The sequence below is a fragment of the Camelus bactrianus genome, chromosome 18, assembly GCF_048773025.1.
Source record: "Camelus bactrianus isolate YW-2024 breed Bactrian camel chromosome 18, ASM4877302v1, whole genome shotgun sequence".
NCBI lineage: Eukaryota > Metazoa > Chordata > Mammalia > Artiodactyla > Camelidae > Camelus > Camelus bactrianus.
In genome coordinates, this window is record NC_133556.1 from 13,538,608 (window position 1) to 13,564,697 (window position 26,090).

At 49.4% G+C, this 26,090-nt stretch overlaps 1 protein-coding gene across 1 annotated transcript; it reads right to left on the reverse strand.

The window, feature by feature from the left end:
- Nucleotides 1–1,027: 1,027 nt before the first annotated feature.
- ITGAD (integrin subunit alpha D) lies at nucleotides 1,028–26,090 on the reverse strand. Its single transcript, XM_074346866.1, is given in 31 exon segments — nucleotides 1,028–1,141; nucleotides 1,604–1,714; nucleotides 1,979–2,080; nucleotides 2,216–2,329; nucleotides 2,532–2,603; nucleotides 2,711–2,818; nucleotides 2,979–3,057; nucleotides 5,301–5,384; nucleotides 5,490–5,569; nucleotides 5,680–5,793; nucleotides 7,432–7,573; nucleotides 7,807–7,828; nucleotides 7,831–7,879; nucleotides 8,718–8,849; nucleotides 9,092–9,246; nucleotides 10,103–10,260; nucleotides 10,370–10,501; nucleotides 11,064–11,269; nucleotides 11,362–11,502; nucleotides 11,660–11,802; nucleotides 11,904–12,033; nucleotides 13,463–13,554; nucleotides 13,739–13,888; nucleotides 13,972–14,141; nucleotides 16,594–16,739; nucleotides 17,679–17,809; nucleotides 20,570–20,620; nucleotides 20,623–20,683; nucleotides 20,809–20,879; nucleotides 21,022–21,125; nucleotides 26,071–26,090. Coding segments are annotated over 31 exon segments (3,384 nt in total).

The window sequence follows — 26,090 nt, forward strand, 5'->3', positions numbered from 1 at the left end:
TCTCTCACCTATTAATAATTAGGGCTCTCGGCTGTAAAGAGCTTTCAGATACACAGCATTCTCACAGTAACTGTGGGAGCAAAATGTAATTGTGGTTGCCCCTTCTCCAGGGGAGGAATTTGAGATTCTCAGAGATTAAATGACTTAAGCTCAGGCAGCTCATCAGAGGCCCCGTGGGGACTCAGGGCTGCAGACCCTGAAGTACCACTTTTCGCCTGACACACATAGAGGGCATCTGTGAATTCCAGCTATCTGGAAACAACCCTGATTTCAAACATAGATTCTACAGCCAGCCCTATATGTGAGGCTTCGTGACCCAATTCTGGATGTGGAATATTTCGATCATTCTCTGTGACCACCTTTAATGGGTCTTCTGTATTAGTTGGGGGAACAGATGCTTCCTTTCTGGAAGTCTGGTTCTCCTAGTTTCTGGGGACACCATTCAAGGGGGATGTTGGTTCAAGCAAACTCTGGACATTTCATTCACCTTCTAGGACAGTCAGCTCACTTGCCATTACCCAGGAGCCTGAAGCCTGAGCTGAAACCCATGACCAACACAGACAGAGAGAGCTTCTTTTGGCCTCCTCTCCTGACATTACTCACAGCACCATTAGGAAAAAATACTCACACTCCCCAGTCACGTGAGAAAGAAAGAGAACATTTTCTTTACCCACGAGCAGGTCCACCTGCCCCTAACTCTTACTAGACCAGCATTCAGGTCTCTGGATTAGAGCTCTTTCATACAAGGAACCTGTTACAAACATCCTCATTTAATGCCACAATTCTTACACAAATGAGAATTCATGCTGACATCATGCCTGCTTCTATAATGTGGGTCATCCTTGAAGAACTCTGGCAGGTATATAAAAATATGAAAATCTTTCAACACCTTGGGAAGATGACTTAGTACCTGGTAAGTTGTTCAGGCCAGTCCAGATCTGTGCAGAAATTATTGCCATGGAAATAGATTTGTAGGTTAAGACAAGATCAACCAATAGGGGTAGAGATAAATGGGAAAAGTAGATTATTAGGACAAAGGCTAATTGGGAGCCTCACAGGTGAAATCCTCCCCACTCAATGTGGCAGTGTCTTCAGACTTGTCACCCATCATTTCTTTGTACTCACGTATGAAGAAGCCACACTATTAGGAGAAATAAATCAGAAAATCTGGATAGGCGGGCAGGGCAGGAAGTTGAGAGTAGGGAAAAGCTGAGACAGAAGAAAGGAACTAAGCTGACTTGTATTTGTGGGCCAGAACGCGTATGTGAACAACAGCTCTCGTGTGCTGAGCACCTACTGTGTGCCAAGTTCAGTAGTTATACACATAATCCAAAGCAGAAAAGCGCAGATTCTGCATCCTTTGGCCTCTTTCTGTCTCATTCCAGCCACTCTGTGATGTAGGCATTATTAGCATTTCAAAAATGAGGAAACAGGCTCAGAGAAGTAGAGCAAGCTGCCTGACATTAAACAGTGAGTAGGAGTCAAAATGTGTACCCAGACCTGCCTGACTTCGTTGTCTGAGTTCTTCCTGCTGTACCATCCTGTCTGTGGGACGGCTGGGGTCGGATGCTGTTGGTGTCAAGGGGGCGATGAAAACACTCACCCTGTACAGGACAGCTGTGATGAGAGCCAGCAGCAGCAGTCCCCCCATAGAGCTGCTCACAATGAGGGGGACAGGATCATAGAGCTCATACTCTTCTAGCACTGTCACCATCTGATCGGGGGATCAGAAAGTATCAGGCTTCTTGCCGTTCCAGGCTCTTCCCAGGTCCCCAACCTTTACCTCCCTCCCCTCCTTCACCAGGCTCAGCTCCAACGGATGAGATACAGAAGCACTCATAGGCTTAGGGACAACTGTCCTACCCAGGGACCTCCATCCTTCCTCCCTCCAGGCTTGCAGGCCCCCCACCCAGCACCACAGATTTAGCATCAGAAGCCCTCTTGCCAGCCTGGCCACTGCCCACCATACAGTCACTACCTGGGATCTCAAAAAGGCCTCCTGTCCTGAAATCTGGGAATACGTGGATCTGTTGAATGTGATTTCAGCCACACTCACGACCAGTATTTCCTTCTGCAACATCTGTTAAAAAGGAGAGAGCTGGGAACTAGCTCTGGGGAAGGCTCAGGGTTAGAAAATGCCCTGCCTTCGGGTGGGCACAGACATATTAGCCCCCACTGGAGTCGGGGAAGGGACTGAACTGTTGGGCCTCCACACCTGGCTGACCCAGCCAAAGCTGAGTTTGCCCTTCAGGATGAAGTCAAGTTCCTCCTGGACTCCGAAGGAGGGGATGTCACAGTGGAACCTCAGGCAGTCGGCAATGGAGCAGTCCTAGGGTCAGGAGAGGAATGAAGCTGAGCAGGGTCTTCACTTAAGGAGAGACCACGGGAGAAAATAAAGTGGGTCAGATATGGGGTGGGGAACAGATGAACAATTACAGGTTGTAAACATAGTGCTGCAACCTAGCAGTACATTCCCCTGTGTCTCCCAATGTATAGCTGGTCCTGCGGTGGGAGTCCATGGCCTTGCTCACCAGCATGAGGCTCCCTGGAGTCTGGAAGTCAGGATGCTGGGGAGGTTCCCTCTCTGACACACAGGGGAGACTCTAGGGAGGGAGAGCAATAGCCACAGAATGATCAACAGTTCACTGGCAAGAGGGTACGAGGCACTGTGAGATCAGACCCTGGAGAGTGAGGAAAGACAGATGGGCACCTGCGAAGGGGCCACCACAGCCATGTCCCACACAGCCACACTGTTCAGCAGGACAGGGACCCAGAAATGAATGCTGAGGGCGAGATCTGGCTGACCCAGATTATTCACCTGCAGAAAATGGAGACAACATTACTGTTGTCCTTGAAGCATCCCAAATCCCACCCCTTTTCCGGCTCTCGCCCTCCGCTCCTCTCCATCTTCCCCCACTGGCTTCCTCCATTAGCAGTCCCTTGGGAGGGACAGACGTGAGTATTCTCTGGCCTCTCACACGATATTGATGCTCAGCTTCTTTTCTGCTCTTCTCATCAGAAGCTGAAAAATTGAAGTATTTGGTGGAGTCTTCCTGGCTGTAGAGACAGGGAGGGCTTGTTGGTGAAAAACAGCCCTGGGACCATCCTCAGTTGCACCCCAGCCTCCTGCTAGCTCTGCTGGGCCCAGCAGATGACCGGGGGGAACGATGACTGTCCCCACATACCTGTACAGCCTCCCCTCCATGGCCTTTGCCCTGGTCACCCAGAACTGCTAGCTTGTCCTTTGATACCCCTGCTCTTTCCTATCCCCATGACTTTGCTCAAGCTTTTTTTTTTTTTTTTTTCCTGCTTAGAATGTCCTTGTCTGCTCCTCCCTCTAGAAAGTTTCACTTAAAGGCCCAACTTGAACATCACCTCTCATAATATCAAAACATTTCCCAATGGATAAAGGTGTTCCCATTGCTTTCTCTAGTAGGTACAATGTTGGTTTCCTGTAATGCTTGCAGAGGCAGCTGCCAGAACAAATTAGCCTGAGGGGACCTCAGGGAACCATGGCCTGGATCACTTGGTAAAAGATGGGGTGCTAGTCCTTCCATGATGGGGAGAAACTGATGTGGCTATCCTGGGGCAGTTAAGTAAATGTAAAAGAGGAAAGATGGTGCATGGAGTCCATGGGTGAGCATAAAATCTCCAGACTGCTGGTGGCTTTCCATCCATCCATCCATCCATCCATGGATTCCTTCAGTAAACATTTACCATGTGCCAGGCTGTGTGCTTGTTTCTGGAGAGTCAACAGTTAACAAGCCATGATCCCTGCCATCCCAGAGCTTAACATCTAAGAGCTCAGTGGAATCAGGCAAACAAGGAGAGTGACTAGCAAGCAGAAGCCAGGCCAGCCCTAAAGGAACTCCATGGGCCCCCTTGGTTTTCCCACAGATGTGACTGTCAGCTTGATGATTAAGAACATAGACCCTGGAGCCAGACCACCTGGGTTCACATCTCAGGTCCACCACTTCCTACCCAAGTAACCTAAGGCAAATTCCTTAACCTTTCTGGACCCCTGTAGTTTTTTCCTCTTTAAAAGGGGGATGCTAATAATAGTGCCTGTAACAGACTGGTGATGAGGCTTGTAGTGGTGCCATAAATATTAAAATCTACTTTTTCCCCCTTAGGATGTTAGCCTTCCTTTCTGCTTCCCATCCCGCCCCCTTCTCTCTCTCTGCTTCAGTTTTCTCACCTAAAACTCTTCTAGTTCTAAACCTCTTTTCAAATTTGAGTAGACCACTCAGCTTCTCCAGTCCTTGGAGAGGCATGTACAATATGGCCCTTGGGCACAGCTCTGGACCCAGACCATCTGGGTTTGATTCCTGGTTCTGCTGCTTACCAGCTGAATGACAGGGCTAAGTTATTTAACCTGTGGATTTCTTTGCTGGCAAAAAGGGGTGTAATAATAACTATATCACAGAGTTAACAGAAGGGTTAAATGAATGTAAATGCATATAAAGTACTTAAAACAATGCCTGGCATATCGTTAAGTATATGCAACTGTGAGCTCTTATGATAAGTTTCAGCGTTTCCCATGGATAGAAGGGGAAATTCACACACACAGTTTGGAAGGGCAATGACACCACTTGACCCCCCACGTAGTTCCCCTAAAAATTGGCACATCAGCGGCAACAGCAGCAAACTCCGTCCCACAACTATATGAGAAGCTTCTGACCAATTCTAAAAGCTCTGGACTTTAGCCAGGTATGTGGGGCCCCTTGTCCTGCTCCCAGCCTGGCCCGCCCCCACTCCCTCACCCACCTTCAGAACCCAGAGCAGCAGCCCTACACTTGCCTTTCCTGCCTTGGCCTTGGTTTCTTAAAGGCCCTCCCAACAATTTCTCACATCTCTGCTCTCCTCTGAGTTTTATGAAAACCTGATCTTTTCTTTGCTCTGTGTGGTGACAGACCATATCCTGTTGGGCACAGACTCCCCACCTCTGAGTACTCAGAAAATCTTCAGTCTTCATTGAGTAGCTTCGATTCAGCACATCTGTGTTTAGCCCAAAGGATAGAATTGGCTTCATGCTAAAGGAAGCCTGCATCTTGGAGAGAGAGGAGGGAATGTGCATGGTGGCAAGGCGTATGTGTCCCATCACCAGGCCAGTTCATTAGAGAAGAAGCAAGAATGATGGAATATGCTATTATGGTATAAATATATGGCTGTCACAAGAAGTCCCATGTGAGGAGTCAGGGCAGCTAGCTTAGATACCCATCTTCAAAAGAGCAGGCTGGCCTGCAAGGGGAGGTACTAGGATTGGAGGAAGGTCCGGGGGAGGGCCAGGGATTAAGTACCTGCTGATCACCGTGTAGACAGCGTATTTCACTGGGAGCTCCAGCTGGAAGTTAGACTTGCTGGATGCAGGCTTATTATTTTCACTTGGGGGGGGGGGTTCCTGGTTGGGAAGGAATCCAGGAGAGGAGTCTCCAGCTAGGGCATGAGATGGGAGGGTGGGGGATGCACCATACCTGGCCTGGGTTCACCTGCTTGCATTGGCTGTCAAAAGCAACTTGTCTCCCAGGGTGGCCTTGTAGGAGACATCAAATGTGACCATGAAGGTGCCCTGAGGGAAGAAGAAAGGGTTGGGGATAGGGAAGGCCATGGGGGAGTGAGGGAAGGAAATGGGTCACGACATGGGAGAAGAGTCATGAGAAGTTGGGGGGAAGCTCTGACTTTAGTGCCCTCTTGGAAGATGGGATGGTTAATGCTACAGCCGCTGCTACTCAAGCCCTCGTCCCCAGTGGGCACTGCCTCACATGCCAGGTGCAGGGGCCGCTGATGGGGTTGCTTCCAGAGGAGGAGAATTTAAAAAAACTTACCCACATGCATATATGGGTTTGATATATAAAAGTGGTGGCATTGCAGAGCAGTGAGTGAAATGACAGATTTTTCAGTAAATAGTCCTGGGAAAATTGGCCCATACAAAACAAACAAACAAACAAACAAACAAACAAACAAACAAACATTGGATCCTCACCTCACTCCATACATTAGAATAAATCTCCACTGGATTAAAGACTTAAATGTGAAGAGGCAAAACTATCAATCTTTTAGAAGAGATAATATAGCAGAATATCTTTATAACCTTGGACTAGAGAAGTATTTCTTAAACAAGATAAACACACAAAACACTAAATACAAAGGGAAAGTTAGATAAAAAGCAACCACAATCAAATTAAGACAGTCTGTTTATTAAAAGACACTACAAAGAGACTAAAAAGACAAGCGACCAAGCAGCAGGATTGGAAAAGATATTGGAACATATATAATTGGAAAAGAACTAGTAACCAGAATATGTAAAGAGCTCTTACAACTGAATAAGAAAAAGATGGACAACTCAATAGAAAAAGAAGAAAAAGACTTGGTGCTCAAGAATGGTCATGGCCAAAATCAGAAACAACTCAAATGACCACTGATTGTCAAATGAGTAAATAAATTGTGGTATCATCATACAAAGGGATTCTATATAGCAGTGAAATATTCCATAGCTATAGACCACAACATTGATGGATTTCACTAGCATAATATTGAAGAAAAGAAGAAAGACACAAAATAACATATAACATTGTTATCACTTATATTTGGAATCTAAAAAATAAACAAATGAGTTTTACAAAATAGAAGCAAACTCACAGATGTAGAGAACAGGCTGGTGGTCACTACTGAGGAGAGGAATGGGAAGGGCAAGATGGGGGTAAGGGGTTAAGAGGTACAAACTACTATGTATAAAATAAGTAAGATATAAGGATATATTGTCCAGCACAGGAAATATAGCCAGTATTTTATAATAATTTTAAATGGAGTATAATTTATAAAAATATTGAATCATTAATGTTGTACATCTGATATACTTTAATTTTTTAATTTCAGGGAAAAAAGGAACTTACAACATGTTTCCATTCATATAAAGTTCAAATAGTGGCAAAACCCAACAGTATTGTCTAGGAAAGTATTTATGGGTGGTAAAATTATAAAGAAATACAAAGATTTGATTATCACAAAGTTAGAATAGTGATGAAATTTGGGGAGAGTGTGAGGTTATGATGAGGAAGGCACATAGTGAAAGGGCTTCTGGAGGTGTTAGCAGTGCTTTAGTTTTTAAAATGTTTTGTGAGGGAGGTATTTATCTTTATTTATTTTTACTTATTTATTTTTTTAATGGAGGTACTGGGGATTGAACCCAGGGCCTCATGCATGCTGAGCACACACTCTATCGCTGAGCTATACCCTCTGCCCAGTGCTTTATTTCTTGACCTGGATGTTAATTGCATAGACTTTGCTTAATATTATTCGTAAAGCTATACACATGCCTTATGCACTTCTGTGCATGTGTTTATATTTCATCATAGAAGAATTAAAAGGAATCTACTATAACCCAGGACAGGGGAGAGGTCCCAGCCACTAGAGCCCAAGGGAGCTGTTTACCTGGATTCCTAACACTTGTCGGTAGGACAGCCCTGCTGGATAGTGGAAGCTGATCACAGTTCCGTAGGAATCCTTGCCCTCATTCCACACGTTCACTGTCACATTGAGGTCCAGGGAGCTCCCCACCACCAGGGTCTGCAGGCTGAAGGAGGAAGGACAAGGCCAGGAGAGAGACTCCATTGGAAGTAGGTTGGAACTGAGTCACGGGCAGGGGCAGGGCTGTGGGAACTCATGAGCTATGGGCTGATAACCTTCCAATCAAAAACATTTCTTTGTTGGAAGGTGAGCCAAAGGGAAACATAAGGACTTCTCATCCTAGGAGGATGGGAGACCCAAATGCTTGGCTGTCTGGCTATGAAAGGAGATAGAGCTCACCCTGAGAAGCTGAGGCTGATGCAAGGGCCCCTTCACAGAGGTAATCTTGCCCACAGTTCTCCCCAAAGGGGAGCTGCAGCAAAACAGTATATTCTCATCCCATCCGTCTTAATCCATCTCCATCCCCTCACTGTGGGCACTCATCCCATTGAGTATTACTGAGCACCACCTGCACCCAGCACCAGGCTAGATACTGGCGAGGAGTGGGGCAATGGGAGAGGGGCAGCTAGACTATGAAAAAGAGATAGGACAAGATCCTTGGTTTCAAGGAACATAAAGTTTAGTTGAGGAGTCAAATCCAACTCACATTGAACCAACTAGTCAACAAACATTATGAAGTATCAGTAACGAAACAGGTTCTGGGTTGGGTGGAGGGTGAGGAAAGGTGGGAACCAAAGGTGAATTAGACACAGTTCTTGAACTCAAGGAACCTGCAGTTTCAAGAGAGCCACAGGAGTAGAAGTAGAGTGCCACGGTCCAGTCATGTGATATTTGGCATGAAATCACCATGACGCAGTAAGAAGCCAGGGAAGAAGTGACAGTTGCTGAGTGTGGTCTTCAAAAGAGAGGGAGGTAAAGACTGGGGCTCCTGGGGATGGGAGGAGATCTTTGAAGTGGAGAGAAGAAAATGTTTTCCAAGTAAGAGGTATGACATGGACAAAGGCAGAGGTAGAAATGAGAAAAGTTGGGAAGAATCTGCAGAATGAGATCCAGAGAGTTTATGCTGGAGTAAAGTGGATACTCAGCTGGGATGTGTGAAGGGGTCCAAGCTAAGCAGGACTGTGGTAACTGGGGGGACGTATTTTAGATTTGATGTGGTTGTTGGGCCACTGGGAGCCACTGTAGGTTCTTAAGCACAGGGAGCCACTGTGAAAGTCAACACATCCCTGGGACTTCACTGGAAGACTTACAGAAGCAGTGAAGAGGTCCTGTGAGCCCATGGCCAGTACAGGGCGAAGGTTCTGAGATGAGGGGATGGGCTCCCCAACCAGGGAGAAGTTGAGCCACAGGATGATGGGGTTCACCACGTCCTCCACACAGCCCTGGGGGAGAAAGGGCTTTCAAGACCCACAATCTTCCTCCTTACTTGCTACCACTATGGCTTCTTTTCCACTGCATCCACTCCCCACTGTCCAGTGCCCCATTCAAGCTGTGGAGCCAGGTTCCCTGGTCCCAAGTTTCCCCTCCAGCCTGAGCCTCTCCACCATTCCCACTTCACTCAGCAGGGAGGCTAGCCTTGGGCTCCTTCCCCTCGTCTCCCTTTCCAGGAACCCAAAGTCCTCACTGGTAAAAACAGCTTCAGGGTTTCACAGTGATCCCCCAGCCCCAGGATTTTTCTTCGAGTCAAAGTCCAGTTCTTGGTCTCATCAAAAATGGCACGAGGAATCAGACGGCCTGGATCCAATGCCAGATCGTACTTGACAGAGCTTTGGACGTCACCTGAAGCACAAGGGGGAATGGAAGCCGGAAAGTTAATAAGAGAAACTCGGACTTCTGTTTCCATTTATTCATGCAATGAAGATTTGTTGAGTGCTCTCTTTGGGCCGGGAACTGGACCAGTTGCCAGGGATGCATGTGGAAAAGACAGAGAAACATGGTCCCTGCCCCGGTGAAGCTCACGGTCTAGAAACGGAGAGGGACATGTGGGACATAACATCCCAGTGTGATCCGTGCCAGGGCGGGATTCTCTGTGGTACTGGGGGGCCTTGCTAACTCAGACTGCGGGTCAGAGACGCCTTCCTGGAAGGGCCTGTCTCAGCTCTGACCTGGAGGATGAGCAGGAGTCGGGTGAAGAGTGGGGAGGAGAGAATTCCAGACTGTGGGAACAGCAGCTAAGACCAGAAGGGAGAGAGAGGCTGGCACATGAATTCAAAAGTGTCTGGAGTAAGGAGGAGTGGGATGAGGTGAGGCTGGAGGGGCAGAGAGGGGCTAAATCAGCAGGGGCACTGCAGGGGAGAACTGTGGTCTTTATCAATGCAAGAGGGGGCACGTGAGGGATGTTTAGGACCAGTCTGTGGGGGGTTGGGGGGTGGAGGCTACGTGGACACAGCTTCAAGTGTAGGTAGGAAGGAGAAGGCATCCTCAAGGAAGGCAATAGCTGGGGCTGGTGGAGAAAAGTGGGCAGACTTCACTTGTATCCTGGAGACAGAACCTGGAGGCTGAGGTGTGGGCAGAGGCAGAGAGAAGGGCAGCTGGTTGGATGGGAGGTCAGATTTGGATCTCTGGGCCCATTCTGTCCTGACCTCTAGCGGGTGGGGGTGGGGGCGGTGTCTGGGTCTACTGGGAGGAAACTCACCGAGCTGATCCTGTGAGCTTTCGTGGATAGTGAGACAGACTCTGGTGTCCCCAATTTCCAGGGTGGCGGGCACATCTTCCCAGCACCAGTACACAGCTTTTGCCACTTCCGGGGGTGTGAATATCATAGCTACCTCCACATTCAGCACCGGCAGGCTCCTGAGGGTACACACAGGGGCTGAGGACAGGCCTCTGGCCTCTGGGAGGAGAATGGGGGAGGGGACAGCTTGGTGAATTAGACACAGGTAGACAAGGGAGAAGTTGTCACCTGAACAGCAGCACGTGTCCCCGGGCCCCCACGGCCAGGTCCACCAGTCCATCCTGAGTGATGTCCTGACACCCACTCAGTGACTGCCAGAAATACTGAAGCCTGGGGGAGAGCTGGGAGCCTGCGATCCACCTGCCAGAGAGAAAGGAGGAGGGGAAGTCAAAGAAAGGGGATTGGAGGTTTGAGAAGACCTTAGTTGGGAAGGACACTGAATAGAGAAGTTGAAAAGGAGAGAGAAGTGGAGAGCAGGGTCCCAAGACAGAGAGAGGAGCACTTGTGGTCCAACAAGGACCATGAGGGTGCAGGCTAATGACAACATCAGTGCACAACAATAGGCTCATCACAGATTCATTTACTCCTCCTTTGTTCCTTCATAACTATGTGAGGAATGCAGTGCTTAGCGCTCTCACTGAGTTATCTTTACAAGAAGCCAGTGGAATTCGTTCATCCTTTAATGTTTCATAGAAGGAAACTAAGGCTCACAGAGGCTAAATCAGTCACTTGCCTAAGCCCACGCAGCTAACAGGGCTGGCTAGGCATTTGACTTGGGGCCCTGATCTCTTGACTGCTAAGCTGCTCAAAGGGGAAGGTCACCAATGAAGCCGGTGACTGGAGGCAGCATCAGGCGAATCTAAGACGTGGGAAAGAAGGTGGAACAGAAGAAAGAGGTAGAAGACGGGGGGCCTCACCTGGCTGTGCGGAGGGGCTGATGCTCAGTCCTGAGGTTCCATGAAACAGGTAGATGGCACCCCGGTTCTCCTGCTCTCCTGGGGCCCCGATGGCCACGTCCATCAGCTTGCCCCCATTCACATCCCCCATCACTGTCAGGGCTGCCCCAAAGCGGCTCCAGGGGTGGCCTTGCTCCCCATGGAGAATGACCCCACACTGCCACTTAGCCCACTGCAGAAGAAAACCAGTGTCAGGTACCAACCCGGGCAAGCCCTCCACCCACACCCTGACTCCGCCCAACCCAGGTCCCGTCAGCCACTCACCCCCTTGGGCAAGGGGCACACGGACACCCGGCCCCCCCGGGTCTGCTCATAGTAATGCGGGGCCCCGATGAGGACCAGGTCGGAGCTGCCATCTCTGTCCACGTCCACGGAGCAGAGGGAGGCCCCGAAATAGGAGCCGATCTGCAGGGCAGAGCCCGGAGTCATCCTGCCTGCCCTTGCCAGAGGACCCCTTCTGGGCCAGGTCCCGCTCTCCCCAGCCACCAGCACCTCCCTCCCCGCCCCACACCCACTTCATCTCCCTCCTCTCTGCCCCTGGAGACCCTCCTCCACGCCCAACCTGGGTCCCTGTGACTTCAGCCTTCAGCCTCCACTGCCTGGACACCTGGGTGAAGAGGACAACCTTCCCGGTGTGCTGATGGCGGGGGGCCCCCAGGACCAGGTTCTGTACCCCCTTCCAAAGGGCCAGCTCAGTGGAGTAACCTGAGGGGGCCAGGCCTCAGCACAAAGGCTTCCCCTCCCGCTCCCAGGGCCCGCCCTCCCCGGCAGCCCTGCCTGACCCTCCAGCCGCAGCCCCGTCTCACCCAGGTAAGAGTCCCTCATGTCCCCGTTCTCCTGGGACATGTTGATGAAGGTGGGGCTCATTTTGGGGGGGTACAGGAAGGCCCCTCCAGACCAGCTGAAGCTCCCCACAGCCCCCAGAACTGGTCCATCCTGGGAGGAGAGATTCCAGGGCTGAGCAGGTGGGAAGGAGAAGCACTGCCTGCCGCTGGCTCCACTCACCATTTGGAGTTCCTCTTCCCAGACTCTCACCGCAGCTTCCGTGTCCCTGACTCCCGTATCTCTCAGTCCCTCCCCACTGCCACTGTCACAGTCAGCCCCAGCCCTCACCCGCTGCCCTTCTGCCTCCTCACTTGCTCTCCTCTGCTTCATCTACTGCCCCAGAGCTAGATTTCTTCAAACCCAAATGTGCAGCCACCACCCTGCTAGCAAACCAAGATGGCTCCCTGTCACCAAGCCCCTGAAGGTGGCATCTAGGATCCTTCCCAATCAAACCAAATCCTCTGCTCCAAAACACACCAAGCCTCTGGCCTGGACACTTCTCTCTCCTCTCTTTCTGGGACTCAACTCCTCCTTCTGGAAGAGTTAACCTCAAAGTCACCTCTGTGAGGTCTTCCTGGGCTCCCTCCAGAAGCGACAAGTGTTTCCCCTTCTGAATACTTTGTTTATTGCCTTTTCAAACTTTTAGGATATGTTTTTTTTAATTTGCATTTGTTTTGGGGGGTAATTATGTTTATTTATTTATTCTTAATGGAGGTACTGGGGATTGAACCCAGGATCTTGTACATGCTAGGCAGGCACTCTACCACTGCACTATACTCTTCCCCTCAAACTTTTGATTATGGATAATTTAGAACATATACAAAAGTGGAAAGAAATGTATACTGAATCCAAAAGTATCGGCGACCTAGCGTCAGGGATTAATTCATGAATAAGCTTGTTCTGTTTCTGCATGCCCCTCAATCACCCTCAAAATTATTTGGAAGCAAATCCTTCTGGATATTTTGAACACACATGTCCTTTCTGGCAAGTCAGGCCGTGTTGTGGTTTCCTTGGTCTGCATGGTCAGGTCTTTCCCATCTCTCTGGCTCTCTTTCCATGCTGCCCCTAGCCCACTCTGCTCCAGCTGTGCTGGCCCTTCTGTCTCTCTAGTGCAGTAACCTTATTCCTGCCTCAGGACCTTTGCACTTGCTTTTTCCTCAGCCTGGAGCAATCTCTCCCCAGATTTTCCCAGGCCTAGCCCTTTCTCATCATTCAGCCTCAGCTGTCACTCCTTAGGCTTCCTCTGATCACCTCTCTTTCTCTACCCCAATGCTTAGCACAATCTGAGAGTCTTTGTTTGTTGTTTGCTATCTCTTCCCACCAGTAATGCATTCCAGGAGAGCAGGAACCTTGGCCATCCTGTTCTTGGCTGTGCTTCCAGCACCTGCATACACTGCCCGTGTGTCTCTCCTGGACTAGATGGTGAGCTTGAGGACAGGGTCTGCTTTCTTATTTATTCTCGGTCCCAGGTCCCAGCCCAGGGTTGGCACAGCGTTGGTGCCTGAGACTCGTTTATCAAGCATATTATGGCTCCACCCACCGTGGTGAGGACTGAACTGAAGCCTTCTTGTGACATCTCATGCTGGAAGGAGCTACTTGTCCTCGACTGGGTTCCAGCAGGGAAACAGGTCACTCAGGCTCCTGGAGATCTTGAGACCATGAGGACTCAGAGCAAAGAGAGGAGAGGTGGTCTGGAGCTTAGGTTCTGGGGAACAGTGTTGGATGAGCTCTGAGTAGGGATGGATCCTCAGGCCTATGGGGGACAACCAAGTCAGGACCCTTTCTATTCCAAGACCTAACCTCACTGCCCACTTACCCTCAACTGAAAAGATCTTTTCCTGCAGCCGCTTCTGGATGCTGCCGAGGGCTGCAAAGTTGTCCACCTTGAATACATGGTCCTTTGAAGGCGCTGGGCCAGTGATGTTCAGCTCCTGCCTGGCAGTGGGTTTCTGGAAGCATCTCCCACCTGTAGCAGAGAGGCAGCTGAGGAGGAGGAACCTGCCAGCCCTTCAGTCTGGGTGAGTCGCAGGCTGAGTCGGGGGGAGCCACGAGGAAGGGGATGAACCCCAATGGCATAGCGGATGATGCTGGCTTTCTCTGCCTGGGGGATGACGTCACTGTACTCCAGGGGGTCTTCATATTTTTGCCCATCTGTGATGACAATGAGGATCTTCTTGGCACTTTTGCAGGCTCCATTCTTACTATGAAATAGTTCTTCCCTGTCAAGGAAGAAAGAGGGGGGTGACTTTACTGAGATTCTGGAAAGAAATCATTTGCAGCACTAGAAGCTCATCTGGAGAGATTGGGGAGTCTTGGTAACCCTGAGACTCTGTCAGGCATGTTAAGAAATCGATTCAGCCCTTCTTGAAAATTATACTAACAATAAATAGTATGACGCACAGTAAAAGTACTCGTTCGTATTCCTTGTTCTTAAAGTGTCAGCCAGTAAGGAATCCACTCCCAGGAGGCAGTACGGGTCAGACACTCCTGGGCAAATTACTTCACCTCTCTGAGCCTTTGCTTCTCTCCGTGCAAGATGAGAGGAGTAATTGTTTCACGGCTGGTCTTCAAAGACAGCCCCCAGTGAGCCACACCCGATCTCCTTCCCATATTGAACTGGCCTGTGACTCCCTTTAATCAGCAGCGTGCAATGGAAGTGACCCTGTGTCAGATATGGGCCTAAGGAGCCCTGGTAGCTTTTGCACTTTGGGGAGCCCTGAGCCCACATGAGAGAAGTCTAGCCAACCTGTTAGAGGCACCCCATGGAGTGGCCACGTGAAGAGAGAGGCCCAGCCGTCCCAGCTGAGCCTAGCCTTCCAGCCAGTCCTGCCAAGGCAGCAGCCATGCGAATGAAGCTCTCATACTCCAGCCTCAGATGCCACCTGGCCACAGCCACACGAGTGACCCCGCGTGAGAACAGCTGAGCCCCAGGGTCATGAAAAATAGTAGCAGAAGTGTTGCTGTTTAAGCCACTAATATTGGGACTGGTTTGTTAGCAACAATAGGTAACTGAGACAAATAGTATCAGGTTATTCTGAGGATCAAACTATGTCAAGCTTAGTCAAGCTTTTACAACAGTGACTGGCCAACAGGTAAGTATTAATTCTATGGTAGCTGTTACAAACGACTGAAAAATGTAACTATACGCTCATGTAGTTCAACAAACCCAGAATAAACACACATACACACATGTGCACACAAAATAACATACATATGCCAAATAAAATACTGGAAACAACTTAAATGTTTAACATTAGGGAAGGGGTTTAGCAAATCATGATCCAGCCCCTGGGTGGAAAAGTACGTAGCCATTTCAAAGGGAAACAATAAAAACTGCAGAGAAACATGGAACAGGTTTATGTAATAGACGGGGAGGGGGGAAATAGCAGGATGGAAATAGTTTCTGCTCTAATTGTGACCATATAAAATACGTATGAATAAAGACAAGGATGGAAAGGACAGTGTGCTTTGAGGGTAGGATATACTTTTTTGTTTGTACTTACGCTTTCTTATTGCTAAAATACTGTGAAGTGTTTGGCTAGAGGGACTGTAAATAATACTTCTTTCTTTCAAAAATTTCCTTAATGCTTTGACTTTTTGTCTTTTTTGTAATGAAACTTCTAAAAAAGAAAAAAACAACCACCACCACCAGTCAGTGGCTTGGGCTTGGCTTCGGAGAGCAGGGAGGAGATGGGAACAGGACAGATGTGGATGAGAACTACACCGTCACCCACTACGAGAAGGAGCTTCAGGGGCTAGGAAGGGACGCCGCTCCTATGCAACTTTCAACACAAGGAACAGAGGCTTTCTTCCCGGTTATTCAGTCCCAAGGGGTCAGTGTTCAAGGCAGAAAAGCCGCTCAAAAGTAAAGAGGGTGCTTCTGGAGACAGCATCCCTTGTTCAGCATTTCTCCAGCACCATGCCCAGGACAGCACCAAAGAGTATGCAGGAAGTTGAGGATTCCAGACATTCCACCCAGTTCCTCCCCAAGAGAACCACACATTCTATTCTGGCCCCACCACCTAAGCCGTTTTCTTCCCAGACCGCCTTGCCGCCAGTGCTGAGCAAGCACATGGTACGTGTGGAGGGTTTGAATGGGGAGGGATGAGGGATAAAGGGAGATGAGTGGGGAAAAGGCACAAAGAAGACATTTAGCCATAATTCCTGAGTCCCTTCCAGGGAGGTGAAGAGGGGGTGCACCAGTTTTTGGATAAAATCCTCAACCATTTATGTAGCACACCTCGTGTGGAAGCACCTGGCTCGTGTTATCTCATTTAATCCTTACAACCAAGTTGTGAGTTTATCCTCATTTGACAGTTTCCTGAAACTTAGGAAGAGTCAGTAACTTCAAGGGTGGCCCAGGTAGCACACAGGGAGCTAGGTCGGGAACCCAGAAGCAAAGCCCAGGTGGACTCAGGGTCCAGCCAATCCAAAGCCAGGCAAAGGGGAAGCAGCCTGCAGGGGAGTCCTGTGCTAGATCAGGGGAGCGCAATGAGCCACGAGCAAGGGGACCAGAAGAAACCCTCCGGGGAGGACTCTGCCCCCAGCCACCTCAGTTCCCTGTGAGCCCCTCCCCAGAGCCTCCCTCAGCCTCTGAGAAGGGCTGCAGACGCAGCCCAACAAAGCAGTGAGGAAGCAGCGAATCCACAGGCAGTAGGAGGGGTAGCTTACACCACTGTCCGGATGCCGGTGGCTGTGAATGTCAGGCCGGTCAGCTGGACAATAGGATCCACCAGGCTCTGAGGGTGCGGGCTGGTCTGAAATTTGCTGAAGCTGAAGTGGGTTATCAGGAGGTTTGAGTAATGCATCAGGGAGAACTGTGAAGTTCACGAACAGGGCCCTGGGGCTTAGGAGCTGCTTTTTAATGAACTTTTTATTTGGGAATAATTTTTGACTTACAAACCATGTCCCCTGTGTTTTTGAGGCCTGACAAACGTAGACTGACACCTAGAAAAGAAATAATAAATGGCCCAAAAAGAAAACAGGAAAGTCAAAATCAAATAATGCTTCTTTCATAGTTTACAAAGAATAGCCTTGCTGACCACAATATTTGTAAAACTTAGATTTAAAAAAATTTTTATGGGGGGAGGATATAGCTCAGTGGTAGAGCATGTGCTTAGCATACACAAGGTCCTGGGTCCAATCCCCAGTGCCTCCATTAAAAAGAGATAGATAGATGATACATAGATAGATAGACAGACAGACACATAGATAGATAGAGATACATAGATAACTTTAAACCTAATTATCTCCAACCCAAAATAAAGTCAACAGTGTCACAAAAAGTTTTTAAACAAAAATTTAAAAATTGAAAACACTTATAATACATGAAATCAATTTGTAGGCTATACTTCCTTGCTCCTCAAGAATTTGTACATCAACGCTAATAAATGGGAAATAATGAGATAAATCACGAGTTACATGGAAAATATAACAAAGAAAGCATCAATTATTTGGCTGAGTTACCTTTGGTCAGATTTCCCAGCAAAATTATTTGACAATCCTTTCAATGTATCTAAACAGCAAAAACACTGTTATTTCCTGTGTGGACATAAGAAATACGGTGGAGGAAACTCCTTGGGTCATGACTCAAATCGGCTAGCACTGGGACCACATCTTGACCTTGGACCCTAGCCTTGTCACAGCACAGGTCCACTGAGCCAGCCTAGTGATGCCAGGCTCCCTCCCAGGGTGACCTTCCCAGAGGCAGACCCTCCCCCATTGCACTGCCCAGGCCTCGGGAGCCCAGTTTTCACCAGTGTGTTGGTGCCCTTGAACTGGTCCATCACAGCTCTGACAAAGTTCTTCATCTGTTTAAAGTCAGTTGGGTCAATGCTGCCAGAATCATCAGTCAGGAAGACAATGTTCATCTCTTGATTTGGACACTCTACGAGAGAGAGGGAGGAACCAGAGATATGTGTGTGGGTCCCAGCTACCTCCTGTTCCACAGAGTCAAGGGGGCATTCTTGGCATAGGCATCAATCCCCACTCAGTTTCTGACACCCTTCATGGGGAGGCCCAAATCTGTTGCCCCAGTCCCTTCTCCCTTCAGCGGAGTCCCTTTTGCTCCCTCCTCCCACCAGGCCTGGAAAAGGGGAAAGAAATAGAGGATAGGGGCCAAGTGGGCTCTTCATTCATCTTGTTAACAGATATTTATTGAGTACGCACTCCAGGGATACTGTAGAGCACAGGGGAAGGCAATTTAGCCAAGTGGTTCCGAGTCTGTGTTCTGGAGCCAGCATGCCTGGGCTCAAATCCCAGCTCTGCCACCTGTTAGTGGTGAATCAGGCAAGTTACATAACTTCAGTGGGCTTCGGTTCTCCCTGCCTGTAAAATGGGTAATAACAGTGCCTTCCACATGGGATCACTGCAAGGATTAAAAACATCAATATGTACATAAAGCAAAGACAGGGCCTGGCACACCATAAGGGGAAGCTATCATCACCACCATCACCACGGGCCTGGCATTGTTCTAGGCCCAAAGACGCACCTGCAGGGGATGCTAACGTGTGCCACCAAGAGCTGCCCCCATCAGGATGGAGGTGCTCATTCCTGGCTGCAGGGGGTTGGCTGTCGATGGTTCCCAGTGGAGTCCCTCCCTAGGCATCACCTCATTCAAAAGACAGGTGCCTTGCTCAAGGTTACACCTCTGGCTCCTGGGGGCAACATGTATCCAGCTATGCTCCAAGTGTCCGTGGGTCGGCTGAGGCCTCTCAATAGTCCACCCTCTCCAGCTGCCCAGTCCTGCCTCCCTCACACTCTAGTAGGTGTTGCTCCTGAGAACATTCCCAAGAGAGCCTCAGAGTCTGTTTCCAGGGAAATCTGATCTAAGAACATAGCTTTAAAAAAGATCTCACCCCTGCCCTTGTGGAGCCCACACCATAACAGAAAGACACATCACACGCACATGAACAAGTAAGACATCACAGGTTGTTCCCAGACTTACGTGGAGGGATGTGGCCTGTGTGCAAAACCCAGTCTGTGCCTCCACCAGCACTCCACATCCTGTGTTGGTCCCAGGGTGCTGGGAGATCAGGCCACCACAGCGCTGAGGTGCACCCACACAGCAAGCCAAGAAGCCCTCAGGTGCTCCCCCTGCTTACCCGTTATCTATCCCCCACAGCTGGGTAGCTGGTGTTCCCTGTCACCACACCTTGTACTTGTGTCCACATTTTTAGCTGTATCACAAAACCACCCCACATCCTCTCTCAGGCTAGGTTTGTGGCCAGCGCCCTCACAGCATCACTTCTGTTTCTTGTTCCTTTTACTGTATCCACTGGGCTTCCCACCGCAGGCACCTGGCTACAGCTAAACCACTTCTGAAAAAGGACCAACCCAATCAAATAAGGTTGGCTCAAGCTCTGGACTCTGCCACTTTCTAAAGTAGGAACTCACCTCTCTGAGCCTCAGTTTTCTCATCTGTAAAGTGGGGATCATCCCGGCCTCCACAAGGATCTTGTGAGGATGCCATAAGGTGATGCACACCCGGCATGCAGTACCCAGCACTGCCTGGCACACGGTCCTTCCACTTCTACTCAGACCTGCCTCACCTGCATCAGGCTTATGTACCTGTGTCCCATTTTCATCAGGCATCCCACCTCCCAAGCCCTGGAGACATCTAGGAGAAGACATTTACCTCCTAGTATTTAAATGTCACCTCCCCAACCCTGGCTGCACAGACATCCCAGGTGGGGCATGGTCCTCGCAAAAGTCCTTTCCACTCTCTGTCCCTTGTGTGGACTCTGCTTCCACAATTTGGTCTGGGGAGTGTTTCTGCTGCCGGTTCACCTTTGACTAAAAGCCCACCATGGCTGGCATCATGGTTTCTCTGGTCTAAGGCGCTGTTCTTGTGCCTTGAGTGGCCCCTGGCTCTCAACTGGGGCCCACTACTCCCTTCAATGCCATAGATGGGGCAGTTTATCTGTATCTTCCTCCTACCGTGAACACATGGCCTTCAGCTAGAAAATCAGTCACAATGGCTATCACATGTACGAGACTCAGCAATTTATATATATCAAATTGTTCAATCCTCATAACCTCAATTATGAAAGGCCATTTACCAGCGAGGAATCTAAGACCCAGGGAATGAAGCCACTTGCCCAAGGATGCAGAAGATGAATGTGTAAAGACTGACTCTCAGAGAGAAGCTGTAGCAGGGCCCTAGGCACCACTCGCTATGAACAACTTAAGTGCTGACAATATTGGGCCTCATGCGTCCCACGGTCCGATCATTCGCTCCGCTTAGAAGGGGAGGAGCGAGTCTGGGAAGTCCTGACAGCTCAGTAGTGAATGCCTTCCTCGTGGATCCTCGGATCTGCATCCTCACCACAAATTTTCACCACCCAAAGCCCTTCCTCTGAAAACCAAGAAGCACCCCTGCCCCTGGTGGCAACTGTAGGCCCCTCATGCCTCCAGCAGCAGCTCCCTCCTGTCCCAACAGAACCATCACTGCTCGTCCAACTTATGGCTCCTGCCATGAGCTACGCCTCCAGGCAGGCCAGACTGTGCTCCCAGCCCCTCTGGGCTTTGCTGAGGCCTTGGGGAAGGGGCCCTGTGCACGGGAGGCCAGACTCAGGCTTCATGCTCTGTGCACACAAGCAGTACCAGGATATGCTTCACACCGAACTGCCGTCTCTAAGGGACCTACCTGGCAGGGCAGCGGGGACTGTCGAGATGATCTGCAGATGGGTGCCCAAGGGAGGCAAGAGCCTTTGGCATACATGTTCTCCCTGCAGGCTCTGTGCACCGACGGGCCGCAAGCCTGAGGGCAGAGGTCTGTGTAGGCAAGGGGCGCCTCGGAACTCTCCCTCCGCTTCTCCCTCAGATCCAGCCTCCTTTGGCCCCTGTTCCTCCCTCGAGACCCTCCTGTAACCCAGAAAAACTCACCAGCAGCCAAGAGGAATTGGTGGAGGCCGCCATGGACAGGCCCAAGGACATGTTCACGGCTTCTAGGGGTGCTGAGAGGGCAGACACGTATGGTCACACTCACGGGCACACCCTCAGTTGTGATGAGGTGGTGGAGTCTGGGCTGCAGGCTGGGAGGGGACACTCCGGTGTAGGAGGGTTGAAGGCTCAGATGCCTGGAGGCGAGTCACTCACTGTCCAGCAAGATGGGCCGGCACAGGCCGGTGGCCACCACACAGTTGTACAACCATCCTGTTTTCCTGACCGATACCACCTCCAGGGGGGCTCCCACCACGAGTCTGGAGACACAACCAGGACAGTCACAGGAGGGGTCGGGGCACAAGGCGCTTCGGGGCAGAAGTGTCACAGGGAAGTGAGACTTTGTGAGGGGAGCTCTTGGCATTGGCCACTCGTGAGGCTATTCAAAAATCAGACCAAGTCTAACCCATGTATATAGAGACACGCTGGGCCTTTTGTTTGTTTGTTTGTGTATGTGTGTATATATATATAAATATCTGTGTATTCATGTATGCAAATGGTTTGAGATGTGTGTGTGTGTTTAACATTCACCAAAAATAAAACTATTCAAAACAAAAGCAGCATTTCCCAACCACGCTTCCATGTATCTTGTTTCCTGGGAGCCCTCATTCTGAGCCACTAAAGAAACAGATCACCTCAAGTTAAATGGAAAAATGTCCTGAAGTGATATGCTTTCAAAACAAATAGATAATTCTATAATTAACTGAACAATTTAAATAGAAGATAAACAATGAAAATTGGACGATTTAAAGCAGCTATTTCAGAATCCACATCTATATCCAGTCATAGAAATGCAACCATTTATTGCAAAAGTGAGAGGAAAGACTTTTAAAAAATTGTTTAATTTATTTTTATTTACTGGGGGACAGGTAATTAGGTCTACTTATGTTTAGAGGGAGTCCTGGGGATTGAACCCAGTATCTTGTGCGCGCTAAGCATGTGCTCTACCTCTGAGCTGTACCCTCCTGCTGAGACTTTTTTAATTTGGAAAAATGTTCTCACCACCAACTATCTCGCCACTCAGATGAAGACACTAGACAAATATTAGTGCATTTTAATTAATTAGTCATGCAAACCTTGTTAAATTGGCATTTTTTTTAAATAAAGAATTCTTTTTTTTTTTAATTGGCATTTAAAGATTCCTTCTAAAGATGGCATGTAGTGTATAGGGCGACAGAAAATACGACCTCATGGTCCCCTCCGCTGAGCAACGATAATTTGGCAATGCCGTACGAATACATTCCGAAACCAACAAGAGTGTTTTAAAAAGGCTCATCAAATGCTGATTGGGGCTTGATGTTTAAAAGTGGAAGAGAAGTGCCCGCCACAGTCGCGTAAGGATCGCCTAGCGTCTTCCCTGGCCCTACGGGGAACAGTGCAAGCTCTGCCCTTTCCTCTTGGTGTCTCACAGGGCAACGCAGAAGGAGTTTAATTTCAGGATTGCGACTGTGAGTAACAGTGGGCAATGTGAAAAATATGATATTAAATTTTAAAAAAAGTTTCCTTCTAGAGAGCCTTTCCTTTACAGAAACCTGAATGCCTTGCATCTCTTAAGACCTGCTGATGAAATGGAATCGGGTGGCTGGAGATGTAGCAGTTTGGGACCTCTTGGCATAAATGGGAGGGTGAACTTGTGGTCTTAAACTACTGATCTGCATGGCTTTCTTTACCCCAGTCCATTCCTTACACATAGGCTTAATCTATTCGTATTTGTGTTATGACTCAACGGAGACCAGGAAAACCAGTACATTTGTAGCAATCAGAATGTCATCCAATATACATGATTTGCTTGATTGTGAATACTGGTGAACTGTGGTCAATCAATAGTTTTATATTCATTTTTCGAAAAATAGGGCCTGAACACAAATTGACAGTGATGGAAGTGGGACAGTGGCTATCTTTGGATTTATTAGGTGTTGTGTGATCAGGAGGGGCCCAAGGGAACCAAGGGGAGGGGGGACCAGAGATGTTCTACGTCTTGGCCTAGGGGGTGGTTACCTGGGCACACACATGGAAAATTCAATGAGTTGGATCTTTTGGATTTGTGCATTTCAGTGTATGTATTATATTTCAAAACAAATAAAGAAAAAATACAACTCTGGCACCTGGTACTTACTTCTGTGTCCCCAGTCTGCCAGCTCGGTGAAGAAGGAGGAGGGATATACATTTAGAACTCAATGACCTCTGTACGTTCCTTATCAGCCAAATGAAACTCCCTGTGCTCTCAGGCTCATTGCCAATGCCACCTCCTCTTTGAAGTCTTCCTGGAATTCCCTCCTAGGTTTGATCCCTCCCTCCCTGTGCCTCCCAGACTTTGGTTATGTTTTAGTTATCACAATGTGACTTCAACTCACTTTCTCTGGGACCTGAGAACATGTGCGTCTGGAAGCAGGGACAGGTACAGAATTTGCCAGTCTTGGTCAAAATAAAAAGTGTGGAGCCTCTTGTTCTTGGGAAAAAAGTTTTGCCTTTCTTCTGCAGCCCCTCCCTCTACCTGTCCTCATGTTTCCTATTTGCAGTTTAGTGTCACACTCCTTCATACACGGGGATGCTCACAGGGCCAGCGCAGACTCATAAGACTGGGCAAGCCGGGCAAGACTTTCGTTCCCTACCTGCCCGAGGGAAAGACATTCTCTCCTTCTCCTTTGCTTCCTGACTGCCATCTTTGTGGTTCCTGTCTCTCACCCTCTCTCAAAAACAATTGAACGACAATGCAAAGGACAGCCATCCAGAGAAATGCCCCCTTAAGGACACTTCAAAGGACATCCACAATTTGAAATTAGGCCAGTCACCTCCTGGTATGTCCCTTAAAGATCAAGTGACCTTACAACTTATTGTCTAAACTGGGACCTTCTCAGAGTGAAAGGGGCGCCATTAACAATTACACCAGGGACACTGGGACTGCCCCAGGCAAACCAGAGCATATAGTCATCCCACTTAGAAACTGTCCTGCTGGTGGGGGGGAAGGTGACAAACAGCCCAGTGGCAGAGTGCATGCTTAGCATGCACAGCATGCCCGAGGGCCTGGGTTCCATCCCTAGTACCTCCGTTAAAAAAGCAAAAACAAAAAGCTGTCCCGTTACATCTCCTTATTATGCAGAGACCCTAAGGTCCAGGTTGGAGAACAGACTTAGAAGTCTATGATTAATTATTTGTCCTTATGTGTTTCCCATGTCACCCACCCTTGGTGCCAGGCTCTAGGAGGGCGAGAACTACATCTGCCTTGTCCTGGTGCCTGGTACAGTGCCTGGCCCTTCGCAGGTGACTTTAGTATTTGTTGACCGACTCAGAACCACACAGCAAGTCACTGGCACAGCCGGGATTCCAACTCACTCTTCTGATCCTTGACTCATCACACTCCCCTTCTGGGGGGCTGAGCTAGAAAGCCTCAGGGGAAGACCCCCTCCATTTCAAGGGTTTTTTCCGACTCCCCTGCCCTGACCACCCAAGCACTCCCCATTTCTCCCCCTTCCTCCTAGAATTCCCAGCTATCTCTGGATTGAGGAGTTGGCTCCAACCCCAGGAGTAGGGAAGCTTTAAGGAGGTCAGGCTTCAGTGACAGGGACGGTCCAGACACCTGAACCCTGGGATTCTGGGAAGATGCCAGATGTTTAGGATGCTGGGACCCCTACTATGGCCACATGCAGGGGAGCTTCATGAGCCATGCTTTTCTCATGAAAAGTGATTCTGTTCCTGAGTCTGAAAGTAGCCCCTCTGGTCTGCCATGTGGCAGGATACCAAGGGTCCCAAACTCAGAAGCCTCGGGAGCCAGGCAGGTGACATCGATGAGTGGCATGGGTGGGAGTGAGCACCATGTAAAGGGAACAGCCATTCTCAGGCTCTAGGACCCAGAGCTGCCGGATCTTTCCATTTCTCAAGAGAAGTAAAAAAATCTGGATTTTTGTGTGAAATCTGATTTTTAACAGACACACAACCGATTTTTAAATGACACATGAATGTGATCCTGATACAGTTTTTGACCTCTGGGCTCTTCTCTTGGCAGTAGAGGGACAGCCTACCAGAAATCAAGACTTGGGGGGATACACAGGACCAAGGAGGCACTGGCAGCCTGTCCCCCTCCCTGGTGGCTTCCCTGGCCTTCCCTTCCCAAGGACGCTGGGACAGATGCCCCTCACCTCACAGCACCCACAGCAGGGCCTCCATGGGAGGGAGGCCATGGGGGATGTGGAGAGCAGCTCACTGTCCACCAAGCATAAACCACGAGCCCACTCCCTTACCTTTGCTCAGCTCTCGCCCCTCCCCAGATTCCAGACTCTTCCTCCCTCCATGCCAGACTGGACACGAGTTCTCTCTCCTTCCTTCAGTTCCTCCTAAGAGCTGAAGGAGCTGACCAGCCCCCAGCCTACCCTACCAGACAGAGACTGCCCCAAGGCTTCTCCCAGCCCCGAGGGCCCCCACTCACCACCCAGGAGGAGCACAACTCCAAAGGCCTTCGCTGAGCAGCGCATCAGAGAAGAGGAGGGCCAGGCCGCAGAGCACTGGAGGGTGCTCAGTGGCTTGGGGGTAGTTAGAATAACGACTCAGGGCTTGACGTAGCAAGAGGAAGGTTCAGTGAGGAAGTACGTGTTAATTACAGAAAGATGGGGCAAAAGGCCAAAGACACCTTGGTGAAAAGCCCCTATACTCTCACCGCCACCACCTCCAGGGCGCTGGCTTCCTTCTCCAGGGCCTGGCTGTCCCAGAAGACCACCCACTCCCCAGCCCTCGAGACCAGCCTAGGCAGTCCTGGTAGCTCTCTGGGGCCTCAGGAATCAGGCTGCCTGTGAGTGGAAGGGGCGGAAAGGAGAGATGAAAGGCCACGTTCTGACCGAGTCCAAGCTCATACTGCTCGATGCATGGCAGGCCAGTAAGTCGAGAGACAAGGTGTTTGGGGCAAGGAATAGCAACTTTATTCAGAAAGCCAGCAGATGGAGAAGATGGTGGACTAACGTCCTAAGGAACCCTCTTAACTTGGAATAAAATTCAAGCCTCTTTTATGTTAAGGGAAAGGGGAAGTGGGAGGGTTCAAGATTAAAGGGTAAAAGGGGGCTGTAGACGTCTTGGAAACACCTGGCCTTCAGGGGCTGCTCACACAGGCTGGATCACAAGGCTCCTGCAAAAACTTCAAGTTGTTAACAGGTATTTTTACTCTACCATTCTTATCTCTGCTCACTAAAAAGTTTTCTGGGCTGAAAGCAAACTTACCGAGGACAAGTGGCAGCCAT